At 31.9% G+C, this 16,787-nt stretch overlaps 2 protein-coding genes and 1 pseudogene across 3 annotated transcripts; all 3 read right to left on the minus strand.

The window, feature by feature from the left end:
* Positions 1-1,911: 1,911 nt before the first annotated feature.
* On the minus strand, positions 1,912-7,318 carry LOC146900193 (AP2-like ethylene-responsive transcription factor AIL7). Of its 2 annotated transcripts, none has more exons than XM_085736145.1 (9): positions 6,997-7,318; positions 6,616-6,928; positions 6,413-6,495; positions 4,371-4,379; positions 4,187-4,275; positions 3,423-3,478; positions 3,293-3,343; positions 3,114-3,190; positions 1,912-2,558 (listed from the first exon to the last, which is right to left on the minus strand). In XM_085736145.1, the coding sequence occupies exons 1-9, from the start codon at positions 7,118-7,120 to the stop codon at positions 2,152-2,154; spliced, it is 1,209 nt and encodes a 402-aa protein (XP_085592271.1). In that variant the 5' UTR covers positions 7,121-7,318; the 3' UTR covers positions 1,912-2,151. The 2 variants fall into 2 exon arrangements, with proteins under 2 accessions (XP_085592271.1, XP_085592270.1); XM_085736144.1 differs by having other exon boundaries at positions 3,423-3,496; positions 6,997-7,295.
* Positions 7,319-10,629: 3,311 nt separating this feature from the next.
* Positions 10,630-13,655, minus strand: LOC146900194 (UPF0496 protein At1g20180 pseudogene; annotated as a pseudogene).
* Positions 13,656-13,898: 243 nt separating this feature from the next.
* On the minus strand, positions 13,899-14,691 carry LOC146900195 (UPF0496 protein At1g20180-like). Its single transcript, XM_085735905.1, has one exon. It carries the CDS (start codon positions 14,665-14,667, stop codon positions 14,074-14,076), a length of 594 nt encoding a protein of 197 aa, XP_085592031.1. The 5' UTR covers positions 14,668-14,691; the 3' UTR covers positions 13,899-14,073.
* Positions 14,692-16,787: the final 2,096 nt, after the last annotated feature.

The following is a 16,787-nucleotide window of genomic DNA, read 5'->3' on the forward strand; positions in this document are numbered from 1 at the left end:
GAAAATAAATATAACATTCAATAAATAAACATTCCTTAAAAGAATAAATAAACATCATTATCTGATAGAAATGCAAAAATAGAAATTGACATATTGTAGATAATTTTATATACGGTGATTGTGAGAGATGGTTCTTGAGATAGTAATGGGTAGAGGTGTTCAAATAAAAATAATAAAAGATAAAATTGCTAATCGATCCAAAAATAATCGAAAATTGCAAAAAATTAAATATTTTTGCAAGTATTTAGATGTTGTTTTGTGAAAAACGCTCAACTCAGATCAAATTTCGGATCGCTATTTCAAAACCGAAGCAAACCACAAAAGTAAATTTTAATCCTTATTATTTATTTTATTAACATAATATATTGAATTAATCTATTGTTTTTTATTTTTAATCTTATACATTTCATTAATTAAATCTATATTTTTACTACTTCATGTGTTTCGAACATAATCGATCATTTTGATTTTGCAATGTTCTTTATGTTATATTTTGCATCAAACATGTTATTTTACAGTGTATGATTAATATTAATAAAAAGATTACATGTTGAATTTTGGATATCCAAAAACCAATCCAAATTCAACCGCATATATTTGGATCAAATCAATATTTTTTTAAATAGTCATAATTGCATGTGAGTTTTATTTGGATCAGGGGGACTTTTGCCTCAAAACCAATTCAAATCACACCGCGAATGCCCATAGTAATGACTGTGTTTATTGGTCAAGATTGGTAAAGGAATATGTTCATGCGTAAATTCAAAAAAAGAAACTAATAAGTATGTACATTTTCTTCGTTATACATTGTTACCTCCCAAAGGTCTAAAACAGAAATAATTGCGACGATGTTAGTTATACATTGTTACCTCGCCAATGGTCCAAAACAAGAAATAGTTGCTATAGTTAATGAGAGATACATGTTCAAATTCTGACCAATGGAGATTTTGGAGTTTCAAGAAAAAATACCAGGATAGTGCAGCTGATGTTGAGATATGAAGTTAAGTTTAGAATATTTTATATTTATATATTATGTTGTACGTATATAAACTTCAGCAATATGAAGCGAGGGTTGAAATTAAGATCGTTGTAGACCCGCTTTTAAACCTCGTTGCATTGAGTGGTGTTGGATTAAAAACATAGGAGATAAAGCTATGGTTGAAATTAAGATCGATGTAGATCCGCCTTTAAACCTCACCATTGTTGCATTGAGTGGTGTTGGAGTGTCACAATTCTATAAAACTTGATTTATATTTTATATTTGATTTATAGTCTTTTTATATTTAAACTTTATTTATACTTGTTTATATCTTCATTATATCGTCTGAGAATATTTTTTAAATTGATAAGCAAACTAATGGCCCCTAGAGCCAAATCAAACAAATAAAACAAGTTGTTGCTGTTGTATTCCATATTTGCGTCTAAATCAATCAAACCCGATCTTTATTGATTCATGTATCAATAAAATTGATCACATGTAACCTAAACCATGCTATTATATGTTATTGTGATTTCTTCCATTCAACACTATGTTAGTAGTATTATATTAAAAAGTATGTTGTGTTGGGGATGAGTACCCCTATGATGTTTAGTTTGTTTTTCCTTTGGGTTTAGACCCTCTTGTATCCTCCTAAAAGTGTCAACCAGATTGAATCAAATCAAACCAAACAAATTTGTTCTTCATTTATTTGGTTTTGTTCAGATTTCACAACGAATCAAACCAAACTAACTTTTTTTATAGTTCTGATTTATTTCTTAAAATCGAACCAAACCGTCCGCTACACCCTTAGCTATAGTTGTCTGCCTCAACAATTTTGTTTCGTTTTTTACTATAACAGCATATAGACACTCCAAAATACATATTTCATGTGTCACTTATAACTTCAGAAAAACCACAAAAGTTAAGTTGTAAAAAAAAAGGCTTTTATTATATTACCACTGCATGCAAACAAGCAATATTTGTTCAAGCCTAAATGCACAACTCAATATTCATCATCATATTTGAGATGCCACTTACTTAACTAACAGAAATTTTTAAAACAAATTCATAGCATTCATGTTTGTAAGATGAAAGGTCAATTGTAGAGAAACAGCTGAATTGCACCATAGAGTAACATTCAATTTTTTAGCAGAACAGACAACCAGCAAAATTCACTGGGACTGACGGGGCCAAAGAAAGAACTCAGCTGCACCATTGGTTGTAGTTGCAGCAGACTCTGCTGTGCCACTTTCTGCATTGATCTCAGAAGGATGAAAATGGTGGAGAGGGTTGCCAACGAAATATTGTGTTGCAGAATCATAGGGTTCAGAAGCAATTGGCAGAAAATCGATGCTGCTATTCACATTTGTACTCTCAGGTTGTTCAGTAGTACTAGTCACAGGAGCTTTCTTCTCTGATTCTTCGGAAGGTTTTAAGCGTTTTGCTTCTCCACCAACTGGAGAACTATCCAGCATATCCTCAGTATTGTATCTACTTATTTCAAAATTGGTTACAGCATTTGTACCTCTAAACTTTATGGCTGCAAGGTCGTATGCCTCTGCTGCTTCCACTTCAGTTTCTGTAACCATTTAAGAACAAACAATATTCAACTTCAAAAAATCATATGATAGTAAGAATCATGATGCAACTATATTCAATCTTTAGATTATACCATAAGCAATTTAATAAATCCAACATTACCTCTATTTGGTACCAAAACTGGTGACCGAAATTGTACAAACTAGGGATATAAAACATAGAAAATGGACTCCTTATAGTTCAGATATCTTTGCATTCACACACTCGATATATTGGTGACTTTGGATCAAATCAGACAGTTTAGAAATTATGCAGATTTTTTTTTTTTTAAATCCAAAATATCTAGCTTAAAATCCGACTGCCTGAACTTTGATCCAACCCTACCGATGTGCTGAGTGTGTGAATTCAAGGTATCTCGAATATAGAGAAACTTGACTTCGTAACATATATGGATAAAAAATATATGGGGAGATTGGTAAAAAATATCTGTAGATTCAAGCTTATGGTGTCATACTATCAATACAACAACAACATACTATCAATCATTTCTCTAAATCTAATCATATTTTATAACATAGAAAAGGTATACGTTTACCATATGTTCCCAAGTATAGATCTTTGTTTCCAGCAACTCGACCAATTCTTGCTTGCCATCGATCCTGTTGATGGTGCCTTAAGGATCCAAAGAACAAAACATGAGAGATACACGAGAACAATATGTTGTTTCAAATAAATTGGTATCATATTAGTAATCTATTGTTTCAAATTTCAAACCTTGTAACACCCCTGTACTTGGAAGCTCCCCTCGAGAAACCAGTGCTTGTCCTGCAAGCAGAAGAATTACAATTTTAGACGAGGCATTGAGTTATAGTGCTGATAATATAATAGGCTAGCTCATTCAAACCTTCGCAGTGAAGCAACAAATTCTTGCTTTCCTACATCTTTCATCTCCTCCAATTCCTTAGCATAATGGGAAACCTGAGATATTAGAGGATACAAATATGCTGAGTGATAAAAAGCATTGTATTTAGGTATTTTGTAAAAACATAAATACAATTATATAAATCTTAGCCATCAGATTTAACTACATGAAGTTTCCTGTTAAATCACAACTCTATAGGATCCAATTCCATATCTCTCATTCACTTGAAAGATCACTTGCGCTGAAGTCTACGCATGATTTCAAAATACCTTCCAATGCAATTAACAAAGTCATAACCAAATTATTCTTATGAGCATGGTTCTAAATTGCGGTCAACAACTACAATTACAACTGCAATATAAAAGTTATAAAAGTCTTTGCAGAACATTCTAACCACAATTGCAGCCACATCAACTCTATTTACCGCAATGTATAGTTTGCAGCGTAACTGTAACTACGACCGTAACTACGACGGTTATGAGGTCCTTGTTACATTCTAGTCATTGTCTGGTTTGAAGTTCATACCCCTTAATGAGCCTAACCTTTTAGTTGCAAAGTTGGAAGATCATTTCCGACACTGAACCATGTTTTATTTGTGTTAATATATATACTACACGTACTCCTAAGTGTAAACTAAAAAATATTAATTCAGTATAATTTCCCTTAGTCTTTAATTCAACTTCAATGATGCAGCTCAGTTATATACTTAAAATACATTCAACCAGAATAATGAAAGTGATTGTTACCGGAAAGTTTATGGTAGCTGTTGGTCCCCAGTACTTCAGTGCTGCCAAATCATAAGCCCTTGCTGCCTTTTCTTCTTTGTCATACCCACCTGATAATCATAGCAATTAGTTCATCATGTACTAAGCCTTACAAAGCTTGAGGGAAGTTGTGAAAAATCTAGAATATAATTTGAACATTTCTCACCCAAGTACACTGTGGAAATAGTCAAAAGCCAGGTGACAGTACCCGAGAAGTGCATTGAGTCATTCCATGTCAAGGAAAAAACAAGAAAGTCAGCTTATGGTCAAAAATCAAAATATTCTGGTAAAACCACTTAAATTTACCAAAAGAAAAGTGATTAAAGAAATGATGTGATAGCAAAGAAACTACTCTTTTTACTCCCGCTCTAGTAACTAGCGGTAAAATCAACTGTGCATGAAGCGTTAATATAGTATAGAACCGTTGAGGACTAATCAAGGTTTAATTTTACAACCAAGTTATAATAAGTGATTGATGATGATTTAAGTTTAATAATCCCACAATACACATTTCATTTTCCAGCAAAAGTGATTATGGCAAGATATTTTTATGTTAAACATTGACACTTAAAACATCCAAAAAGATTCAAGAAATTCCTTGAATTTGTTTCAGAATCAAGATGACATTATTATGCTGAACAGAACCAGACCCACTGTCAAATGCTTTTCAGCCAACAGTAAGGAGCGCTTCACCACATTCATGTAAGTATATATTTCAATATGTATAAAGTGGTGGTGACAAATGATATGGTCAAACACAACTTTTGAAGAGTGGAAAAGCAAAAGCAAAAGTTAATGTCAAATATGGAATGCATATGATAGGTTAGACATATTCATAGATAGCCATAGATAGCTCTCATGTCTGGACACGTCACTAGCTAGCCAATTAAATTTATCACAAAAATGGGAGAATCTCTGCTATGCAAATTGAGCCAAGAAATCTAAAGGAGTTTGAAAATGATGTATGATGTATAGTGTGATTTAAACTCCAGATACTCAGAACAATTAACACCTTTTTATTTATAGAAAACAGAAATACGAGAAATAAAGATAAGCTTTATGAATTGTCATCTTGGTTTCAAAATTGCAGTACTTGTGAAATCAGATTTCTTAAAATTAAAAGGACTAAACAAGTAATTCAGTCTATGTTTGTTTGGCGGAGAAATCGGAAAAATCACGGAGACTTTTGTTATGCGCCAAAGTGTATCTTTTGTTAAAATCGCATTGTAGTTCGCAATGATTTTGTCGATCTTAATGTCAGTCCAATCATACACTAAATCTACAAAATCGAAGATTCTGACAAAGCGACAATAAAGTGGAGCTAAGCCCAACACTATCCAAGACTAAATCTACAAAATCAAAGATTTCGACAAAACGACAAGAAAGCGGAGCTAAGCCCGACACTTTCCAAGTTTTGCAAGATTACAGTGACTCCTGTGATTCCGACAAACCAACTGAAATACCGAACATGCTCTAAAACCGCAGCACATTCATACACTAAATCTACAAAATCGAAGATTATGACAAAGCGACAATAAAGCGGAGCTAAGCCCAACACTTTCCAAGACTAAATCTACAAAATCAAAGATTTTGACAAAGCGACAATAAAGCGGAGCTAAGCCTGACACTTTCCAAGTGTTGCAAAATTACAGTGACTCCCATGATTCCGATAAACCAACTGAAATACCGAACATGCACTAAAACCGCAGACATTGAATCAAATCAAATTGTGAAAAACAAAATTGCTTACACGACACCCCACATGAACAAAATGGCGGCACATTGGTTGAAAATAAAAAAATCAGTACAAACATGTCATATATGCATGCAAACGTATCACAATCATTTTGTCGATCACAGTGTCAATCCAATCTTACACTAAATCTACAAAATCAATGATTCCGACAAAGCAACAATAAAGTGGAGCTAAGCCCAACATTTTCAAGTTTTGCAAAATTACAGTGACTCCTGTGATTCCGACAAACCAACTGAAATACCGAACATGCACTAAAACCGTTAAACAACAACACATTGAATCAAATCACATATGCATGCACCACACCCCACATGAACAAAATGGCGGCAAATTGGTTGAAAATAAAAAAAATCATTACAAACATATCATATATGCATGCAAACTCTTTTTTATTTCAATAAAAAAAATTAAAATCCAAGTAACACAAGAGAGTGAGAGATTGAGAAAAGAACCTTGACGCCCTTTCCTTTTCTGACCCTCACGTTTGCAGCTGTTATCCCATAGATGTGCTTCAAATCTACCTGTCCATCTGTGCCTACACAAAAACAAATCACCCAAAATAATATTTTTTTTTTTTTCCTTCTGAAAACTCGTATCCGACCCAAAGAACGACTAATAATAATAATAATAATAACAACAATAACATAAAGAATACCTTGTGACTCCTCTGTAAGCTGAAGTGCGATGGCCAGCGCTATGAACAGTAATTTTTTTGGAAGCATCAAAATCCACAGCAACAACGGATTTCTCATTACCAGTACTCTCCATCATAGCATCTTTAGAAGATTCACCTAACTTGCTTACAACATTAGAACTAGAAACAGCTTGGAATTCAACGATTGATTTGTTAAGATCTTGTTCATCACCGAAAAACACCGAAGTAGAGTTAAGATCATACAGTAAACCAGAATTCTGATTCTTCTCAGCAAAATCTCCCATCTTCGCCAAATCCACGAAATTCATCCAACCTAGAAAAAAAGAAGTGATTAAGGAGTGTTTGGTTTATGTAAAAAAAATGGCGTAAGAGTTAAGTTACCATTGGCATTAACATAGAAGTTATCACAATGAGAGTCGGTGTGGAATTGAGGAAAAGGTGAGTTAAGCAGTTCAGTTGGAGACAAAGGAAACGTAAGCAAGTTAGTAGAAGTAGAAGAAGCCATTTTCAAATTTAACGGTTTTTCCGCGCAAAGAAACAAACAGAGTGTAAAAGTCAAATAACTAAATTTGTATGAGAGTTTGAGCTTATAAGATGAGTTATTAATTAGTTGGTTATGAGGATTAATTAAGGAAGATTAAGATAAATGTGAAGTATTTTGTTATTGGAATGAAGAGTGTGTAAGAATCCATGCGAAGTTTTTGTAATTGAAGAGAGAGAGTAAAGCGCGTAAATACGACAATGTGTTGAGTTAGTAAGAGTGAGTTGCGTAACAGGAGAAGTTATTGAAATGTTGCGTTCGAGTCAAAATCATCTCAATTTGATAAAATAAATAGAGGGTGCAATTTATAGAGAGATAGATACAAAAAATAAACTTGTACAAAAAAAAAATGGTGGGTCCTATCACTAAGTGGTTTCCACCATCATTAATTATTTTATACTTCAATGTGATGATACCCATGACCCAACACCTTTCTCTTCTTAAATAATCATCTACCTCTCTCTTAATCTTACATTGGGATTTGATGAATTTAAGCGGAAAGGTTACACCGACTTGGTGTTTATCTCTTTTATTTTACTCTCGATCATCTTATCTATTATTTCTCTTTCATCTTTCTCACTGAAATCAAAGTGACTTTCTCGAATTAAAGTTACTCAATGTCAATTCCTTAATCTTACACTAACAAAATATTTAAGAGTAGCACATTATTGCTTTCGTGATGTAATTCACATGATTTTTCCATAAAAACTAAAATAAAGTTTCTTTTAAAATTAACTCGGAGGTTAAACGAGATGAGTTAACTAAAGAGATCGAGTTCAATACCTCGGCTCAACACGTCTAAATAGTGGGTTAAACAAGACAATCTGATGAGCTTGATTCGTTTTTAGTACTCTTAAAGAAAATTTATATTGTTAGTGTATATAAATAAATTTCTTTGCATTAGAATTTAATTTATTTATATGGATAGTGTACAACTTCCAATCAAATCATGTCATATAAATATTTGTAAACATATTCTTACGGGTGCATAAAATAACCTTTTTTGTTTTTGACAAATTTAAAATTCTTTTCAAATCTTAAAAACCTATAAAGTATTTTGAAATCTTAAAAATCTATATTATAAATCCAATAAAATCAAAATTGAAAATCATGATCGTAAAAACTCTATTAAAAGAAGTTTTAAAAGTCGATACAATACTACACAATATTGAGTTTTGATACAATGGATAACACTTTACCGTCTATCTCCAAACATGAGGCATTGCAAAATATTTTAAAATCTACAAGACTTTTTCTATTATCAAAATAGTTTTTTAAAATCTCGATCTAATACATCCCCTTTAAATTAATTCCATAATATTTTAAGAACATATACACCTGGGAGAGAGAGAGAGAGAGAGAGAGAGAGAGAGAGAGAGAGAGAACAAAATGTTACATGTGACACACATGCAGGACCGTCGACTTCTAGTCCTTTCTTACTATTCTTCAATATTTAATCATATACAAAGCACAAATCGGCAAAACTAGAGACAGGACATTGAAGGCTCACCCATTCTGAAGGTGATGAACGTTGTGTACATGGCTCCCGTTATCCATGGCGGCGCCAAGGCGTGTAAGTGGTTCGTAAAAAATTGACGAACTCGAAAAACCAAATATAAAAAAGTTACCCATTCTTTTTTAGTTTAGATTTAAAAAAATGAACCGAAGAAAATCGAAATGGATTAGTTTGGTTCTTAGTTTTCAATTTTGAAATCTAGTAAACCGATGAACCAAACATAAAGGTTTACTAAGTTTACGAAGTCCACTTTAACTTAAACCAATGTCAATATTATTTTACTAACATCATCATCCAAAGAAAATAAATATATAGAAATGAAAGAAAACCTCAAGTTTCTCATCACTTACTTAAATGAGTAAAAAAGAAATAACTAAAAATAATCATCCAAAGAAAATAAATATATAGAAACGAAAGAAAACCTCAAGTTTCTCATCACTTACTTAAATGAGTAAAAAAGAAATAACTAAAAATAACAAATGTCAAACTTATTATTTGTGATTGAATTTTAAATGTTTAAGTAGTTAATGACTGTCATAGATAACTTATGCTGCCTTATGTTATTTCAACTTAAAATTTGTAAAATAAGTACTTACATATAAGCTAAAAATGTTTTTCAAATATTTTACCGTTAGTATTTACATAAATACAAATATTTTACTAGTAAAAAATTAATTACATTTTCCAGACAAACCAAATCAAACCGTATATCATCGATTTAGTTCGTTTGATTCCACTTCTTAAAAAACTTTGAAAACTAAACCAAATTGATGTAAGTTTAGATGGTTTGAATATTGTTTTGGAAAAACCGCGATCTAAATCGAACTAGTACATGCTTAGCTGTGCGGGCATCAAGCCCTTTCTTATTTCTCTTAGGTTTCCAATAAATTTGCAAAACAAAAAAGAGATCGATGGGACAATGAAGGTGTTACCATGGAGAAAAAGATGATCGTTGTATGCACGACAACCTTGGTTGACGACGTAGAGGTACAAGTTTCCAACCCTATTTAAATTCTCTTTCGATTTCCAATCGAGAGAGAGAGAGAGAAAGAGAGAGAGAGAGAGAGAGAGAGAGAGAGGATGGATAATGGATGCGCGACCATGAACACCGCATGCACGAAGGATGTGGCAGGTGGCGCGGCGGTACGGACTTTCTACCCTTCTTCTTCTTCTATCCACCTTCATATTTTTTTCTGCTTTCATTTTCTTGTTTTCCCCTTTTTCTTCAGTTTAATTATAGTTACTAATAGATCAATATAACCATTATTACACAGGGTCATGCTCTAAAAGAGGAATTCAAATAGAAGTTTTGTATTAAAAAATAAATTTATAATAAGATATTGAGTACACAACTTCCTAAACTTTAATTCTATATTTAATTTATTCACATATAGTCATGTACTCTAATGGCACAAGTTAATATTTTCATTTTATTTAATCATTTGTTCTATCATTAAGCACAATTGCACAAAAAAGAAAAAATAAGTAAAATATTATATACCACAAAAAGATTATAATTTAATTAGCAAAAAAATTATGTGCTGGCCCAAAAAGCAATACTCAACAAGCTTGTCGAGTTTCTTTAAAAAAAAAAAAAACAAGCTTGTCGAGTTTGTGCGGAAGCAAGCAAATCAGGTTGCTCATGCTTTAGCTAAAGCAGCCCATTAGAAGCTAGTTTCCAGGTTCTAGTAGAGATATTATATTGTATTGAACACATTTTGAGTAATGAAATGCAATAAACTTATTCCTCTAAAAAAACTAAAGCAAGCTTGGACACTATTTAATAAGGCCAAACGTAGTTCATGTTTTTAGTTCGGTCCAATATCAATATTCAATATGTACAGTAAAAACTTACAGCAAAACAAATATAAGAATAACCTCTATATACTTGATACACCAATTTTGTATGTGACTTTTCTTCACTATATATATACTGACATATTCTAATTCTAGGGTCTAGAAGAACCAAAGAAAATAAACAAAAACGATTTGAAACAACAAATCAACAAGCATGCATGGATTAAAATCACGATAGTGATTTATTTATTTCTCTCTGTAATTTGTTGTATAACAAGTCTCCTAGATTTGTTGATGGTAAGAAAGCACAAGTAAACATGTTCTTCAAGCTTTTCCAACTGACCCAAAAAGCTAGACTCTTGATCACTATATTCATTCATAACCCTCTTCAATATTTCACATTTACTACCAACATTATTCTTCACACAAACATCAGCAACCATTTTTCTATGTTCCACTTCATCATTCAACCTCTTCACCATCCTACTCATAGTATCCAAATAATTTATCAATATAAAAACCCCTTTTGCAGCAGCATCAAGTTGTTCACATAGTCTTTCACAATAAGAGCTTCTTCTTAACCTAATTTTGATTTTCTTTATGAACAAACCAACTAAACCACCTACAATACTTGGTGCAGCCACTAACCCTACTACACTATGAAAAGAAACCACTAATAAAGCAATAAGAATAGCACCATGTGATGTAACAAGTGCAATTCCTCCAACTTTCTTGCAAACACTAATCAATGCTATTTTTCTTTGAATTTTCTTTCTCTTTGATGTTAGTCTATGAAGAAGTTCCATATACCTATTGTGAATGTCATTGAATTGCATTGTACTAATAACGGACAAAGGGTTGTTTTGTAATTTTGATGATACCCATGACCCAACACCTTTCTCTACTTAAATAATCATCTCTCTCTCTTTCTCTTAATCTTACATTGGAATTTGATGACTTTAAGCGGAAAAGTTATACCGACTTTGTGTCTATCTCTTCTATTTTGCTTTGTATCATCTTATCTATTATCTCTTTTTCATCCTTTTCACTAAAATCAAAGTGACTTTCTCGCATTAAAGTTACTCAATCTCAATTCCTTAATCTTACTCCAACAAAATATTTAAGAGCACATTATTGGTTTCGTGATGTAATTCATATGATTTTTCAATAAAAACTAAAATAAAGTTTCTTTTAAAACTAACTCGCAGGTTAAACGAGGTGGGCTAACCGAAGAGACCGAGCTCAAAACCTCGGCTCAGCACGCTTAAATATTGGGTTAAACAAGACAACCTAACGAGTTTGACTCGTTTTTAGTACTTTTTAAATAAAAAAAAATTATATTGCTAGTGCATAGAAATAAATTTCTTTGGGTTGGAATTTAATTTATCTACATGGATAGTGTACAACTTCCAATCAAATCATGTCATATAAATATTTGTAAACATATTCTCAGGGGTGCATAAAATAACCTTTTTTCCTTTCAAATATTAAAAACCTATAGAGTATTTTGAAATCTTAAAAATTTGTATTATAAAATTCAATAAAATCAAAATTGAAAATCATGATCGTAAAAACTCTATTAAAAGATGTTTCAAAAGTTGATACAATACTACACAATATTGAGTTTTGATACGGTGGATAACACACTTCACAGTCTATCTCCAAACATGAGTCACTACAAAATATTTTAAAATCTTCAAGACTTTTTCTTTTATCAAAAATAGTTTTTTAAAATCTCGATCTAATACATCCCTTTTAAATTCATTCCATAATATTTAAAGAACATATACACCAAGAACATGCAGAGAGAGAGAGAGAGAGAGAGAGAGAGAGAGAGAGAGAGAGAGAGAGAGAGAGAGAGAGAGAGATAGATAGATAGATAGATAGATAGATAGATAGATAGATAGATAGGAACGAGCAAGAGACAGAGAGAAAGAGCGAGAAATAGAACAAAATGTAATGTGTGACACACATGCAAGACCGACGGGCTTCTAGTCCTTTCTTATTATTCTTCAATTTTTAATCATATACAAAGCACAACTAGAGATGGGGACGAGACATTGAAGGCGCATCCATTCTAAAAGTGATGAACGTCGAGTACACGGCTCCCGTGATCCTTGGCGGCGCCAAGGCGTGTAAGTGGTTCAGAAAAAACTGTTGAACCCCAAAATCCAAATATAAAATTACCCAATGTTTTTTAGTTTAGATAAAAAAAAAAACGAATCGAAGAAAATCGAAATGGATTAGTTTGGGTTCTTGCTTTTCAATTTGAAATCCATTATACTGATGAACCAAACATAAAGGTTTACTAAGTTTACGAAGTTCAATTTGACTTAAACCAATATCAACATTTTACTAACATCATCACCCAAAGAAAATAAATATATACTCGATCCGTTTCAAAATGAGTGTCACTTTAGCCAAAAAAATTGTTTCAAAATGAATGTCACTTTACATTTCCAATACAACTTTAATTTTTTTCTTCCAACTTTACCCTCAATAAATACTTCAACTTTTCTCTCACAATTTTCAATGCAACTTTAAGTTTGTCTTTTTCTTATGAAGTAGGGGCGGTTTAGTAAAAATATTATGTCTAATGATTACTTCATTCGATTTCTTAATTTGTGTGCTAAAACCTTAAACGACACTCATTGTGAAACGGAAGAAGTAGAAAAGAAAGAAAAACTCAAATTTCTCATCACTTACTTGATTGCGTAAAAAGAAATAACTAAAAATAACAAATGACAAACTTATTATTTGTGACTGAAATTTCAATGCTTAAGTAGTTAATGACTGTCATAGATAACTTATGTTGCCTTATGTTATTTCAACTTAAAATTTGTAAATTAAGTACTAACATATAAGCTAAAAATATTTTCCAAATATTTTACTGTTGGTATTTAATAATCATTTGGTTTCACTTCTAAAAAAAATTGAAAACTAAACCAAATTGATGTACGTTTAGATGGTTTGAATATTGTTTTGGATAAACCGAACTAAATCGAACTAGTACATGCTTAGCGGCGCGGGCATCAAGCCCTTCCTTATTTCTCTTCTATTTCCAATCAATTTGCAAAACAAGAAGGGGGTCACTGGGACAGCGAAGGTGTTACCATGGTTGTTGCATGCACGACAATCATGGTTGACGGCATAGAGGTACATGTTTCCAATGTACTCTAATGGCATAAGTTAATATTTCCATTTTAATTAATCATTTGTTCTCTCATTAAGCACAATTGCACAAAAAAAAAAAGTAAAACATTATATACCACTAAAAGATTTTAATTTAATTAGCAAATTAATTACGTGCTGGCCCAAAAAGCAGTGCTCATCAAGCTTGGACACTATTTTATACGGCCAAACGTAGTTCATATCTTTAGTTCGGTTCAATATCAACATGTACAATAAAAATTGACAACAAAACAAATATAAGAGTAACCTCTACTTGATCCACTAATTTTGTATGTGACTTTTTGCTCACTATGTATATACATCTTCTAGGGTCTAGAAGAACCAAAGAAAATAAACAAAAATTATTTGAAACAACAAATCAACAAGCATTACTTCCTTAACCAGTACTCCGGGCACCAGTTAGCATTTCCCTTTATTTATTTCTCTCTGTAATTTGTTGCATAACAAGTCTCCTAGATTTGTTGATGGTAAGAAAGCACAAGTAAACATGTTCTTCAAGCTCTTCCAACTGATCCAAAAAGCTAGACTCTTGATCTCTATATTCACTCATAACCCTCTTCAATATTTCACATTTACTACCAACATTATTCTTCACGCAAACATCAGCAACCATTTTCCTATGTTCCACTTCATCATTCAACCTCTTCACCATCCTACTCATAGTATCCAAATCATTTATCAATATAAAAACCCCTTTTAAAGCAGCATCAAGTTGTTCACATAGTCTTTCACAATAAGAGCTTCTTCTTAACCTAATTTTGATTTTCTTTATGAACAAACCAACTAAACCACCCACAATACTCTGTGCAGCCACTAACCCTACTACACTATGAAAAGAAACCACTAATAAAGCAATAAGAATAGCACCATGTGATGTAACAAGTGCAATTCCTCCAACTTTCTTGCAAACACTAATCAATGCTATTTTTCTTTGAATTTTCTTTCTCTTTGATGTTAGTCTATGAAGAAGTTCCATATACCTATTGTGAATGTCATTGAATTGCATTGTACTAATAACGGACAAAGGGTTGTTTTGTAATTTTGATGATACCCATGACCCAACACCTTTCTCTACTTAAATAATCATCTCTCTCTCTTTCTCTTAATCTTACATTGGAATTTGATGACTTTAAGCGGAAAAGTTATACCGACTTTGTGTCTATCTCTTCTATTTTGCTTTGTATCATCTTATCTATTATCTCTTTTTCATCCTTTTCACTAAAATCAAAGTGACTTTCTCGCATTAAAGTTACTCAATCTCAATTCCTTAATCTTACTCCAACAAAATATTTAAGAGCACATTATTGGTTTCGTGATGTAATTCATATGATTTTTCAATAAAAACTAAAATAAAGTTTCTTTTAAAACTAACTCGCAGGTTAAACGAGGTGGGCTAACCGAAGAGACCGAGCTCAAAACCTCGGCTCAGCACGCTTAAATATTGGGTTAAACAAGACAACCTAACGAGTTTGACTCGTTTTTAGTACTTTTAAAAAAAAAAATTATATTGCTAGTGCATAGAAATAAATTTCTTTGGGTTGGAATTTAATTTATCTACATGGATAGTGTACAACTTCCAATCAAATCATGTCATATAAATATTTGTAAACATATTCTCAGGGGTGCATAAAATAACCTTTTTTCCTTTCAAATATTAAAAACCTATAGAGTATTTTGAAATCTTAAAAATTTGTATTATAAAATTCAATAAAATCAAAATTGAAAATCATGATCGTAAAAACTCTATTAAAAGATGTTTCAAAAGTTGATACAATACTACACAATATTGAGTTTTGATACGGTGGATAACACACTGCACAGTCTATCTCCAAACATGAGTCACTACAAAATATTTTAAAATCTTCAAGACTTTTTCTTTTATCAAAAATAGTTTTTTAAAATCTCGATCTAATACACCCCTTTTAAATTCATTCCATAATATTTAAAGAACATATACACCAAGAACATGCAGTGAGAGAGAGAGAGAGAGAGATAGAGAGATAGAGAGAGAGAGAGAGAGAGAGAGAGAGAGAGAGAGAGAGATAGATAGATAGATAGATAGATAGATAGATAGATAGATAGATAGATAGATAGATAGATAGATAGATAGATAGATAGATAGATAGATAGATAGATAGATAGATAGATAGATAGGAACGAGCAAGAGACAGAGAGAAAGAGCGAGAAATAGAACAAAATGTAATGTGTGACACACATGCAAGACCGACGGGCTTCTAGTCCTTTCTTATTATTCTTCAATTTTTAATCATATACAAAGCACAACTAGAGATGGGGACAAGACATTGAAGGCGCATCCATTCTAAAAGTGATGAACGTCGTGTACATGGCTCCCGTGATCCTTGGCGGCGCCAAGGCGTGTAAGTGGTTCAGAAAAAACTGTTGAACCCCAAAATCCAAATATAAAATTACCCAATGTTTTTTAGTTTAGATAAAAAAAAACGAATCGAAGAAAATCGAAATGGATTGGTTTGGGTTCTTGCTTTTCAATTTGAAATCCATTATACTGATGAACCAAACATAAAGGTTTACTAAGTTTACGAAGTTCAATTTGACTTAAACCAATATCAACATTTTACTAACATCATCACCCAAAGAAAATAAATATATACTCGATCCGTTTCAAAATGAGTGTCACTTTAGCCAAAAAAATTGTTTCAAAATGAATGTCACTTTACATTTCCAATACAACTTTAATTTTTTTCTTCCAACTTTACCCTCAATAAATACTTCAACTTTTCTCTCACAATTTTCAATGCAACTTTAAGTTTGTCTTTTTCTTATGAAGTAGGGGCAGTTTAGTAAAAATATTATGTCTAATGATTACTTCATTCCATTTCTTAATTTGTGTGCTAAAACCTTAAACGACACTCATTGTGAAACGGAAGAAGTAGAAAAGAAAGAAAAACTCAAATTTCTCATCACTTACTTGATTGCGTAAAAAGAAATAACTAAAAATAACAATGACAAACTTATTATTTGTGACTGAAATTTCAATGCTTAAGTAGTTAATGACTGTCATAGATAACTTATGTTGCCTTATGTTATTTCAACTTAAAATTTGTAAATTAAGTACTAACATATAAGCTAAAAATATTTTCCAAATAT

Source organism: Medicago sativa, chromosome 8 (genome assembly GCF_051527215.1).
Source record: "Medicago sativa cultivar Bolivia chromosome 8, Bolivia_mono, whole genome shotgun sequence".
NCBI classification, from domain to species: Eukaryota; Viridiplantae; Streptophyta; class Magnoliopsida; order Fabales; family Fabaceae; genus Medicago; species Medicago sativa.

Coding starts and splice junctions, on each gene's coding strand:
- LOC146900193 (XM_085736144.1), bottom strand. CDS start 7,120: ATGGCTTCTTCTACTTCTACTAACTTGCTTACGTTTCCTTTGTCTCCA. Junction 6,929..6,996: donor CTTCTATGTTAATGCCAATG/GTAACTTAACTC, acceptor CTTTTTTTCTAG/GTTGGATGAATTTCGTGGAT. Junction 3,344..3,422: donor TTTGTTGCTTCACTGCGAAG/GTTTGAATGAGC, acceptor TTCTGCTTGCAG/GACAAGCACTGGTTTCTCGA.
- LOC146900195 (XM_085735905.1), bottom strand. CDS start 14,667: ATGCAATTCAATGACATTCACAATAGGTATATGGAACTTCTTCATAGA.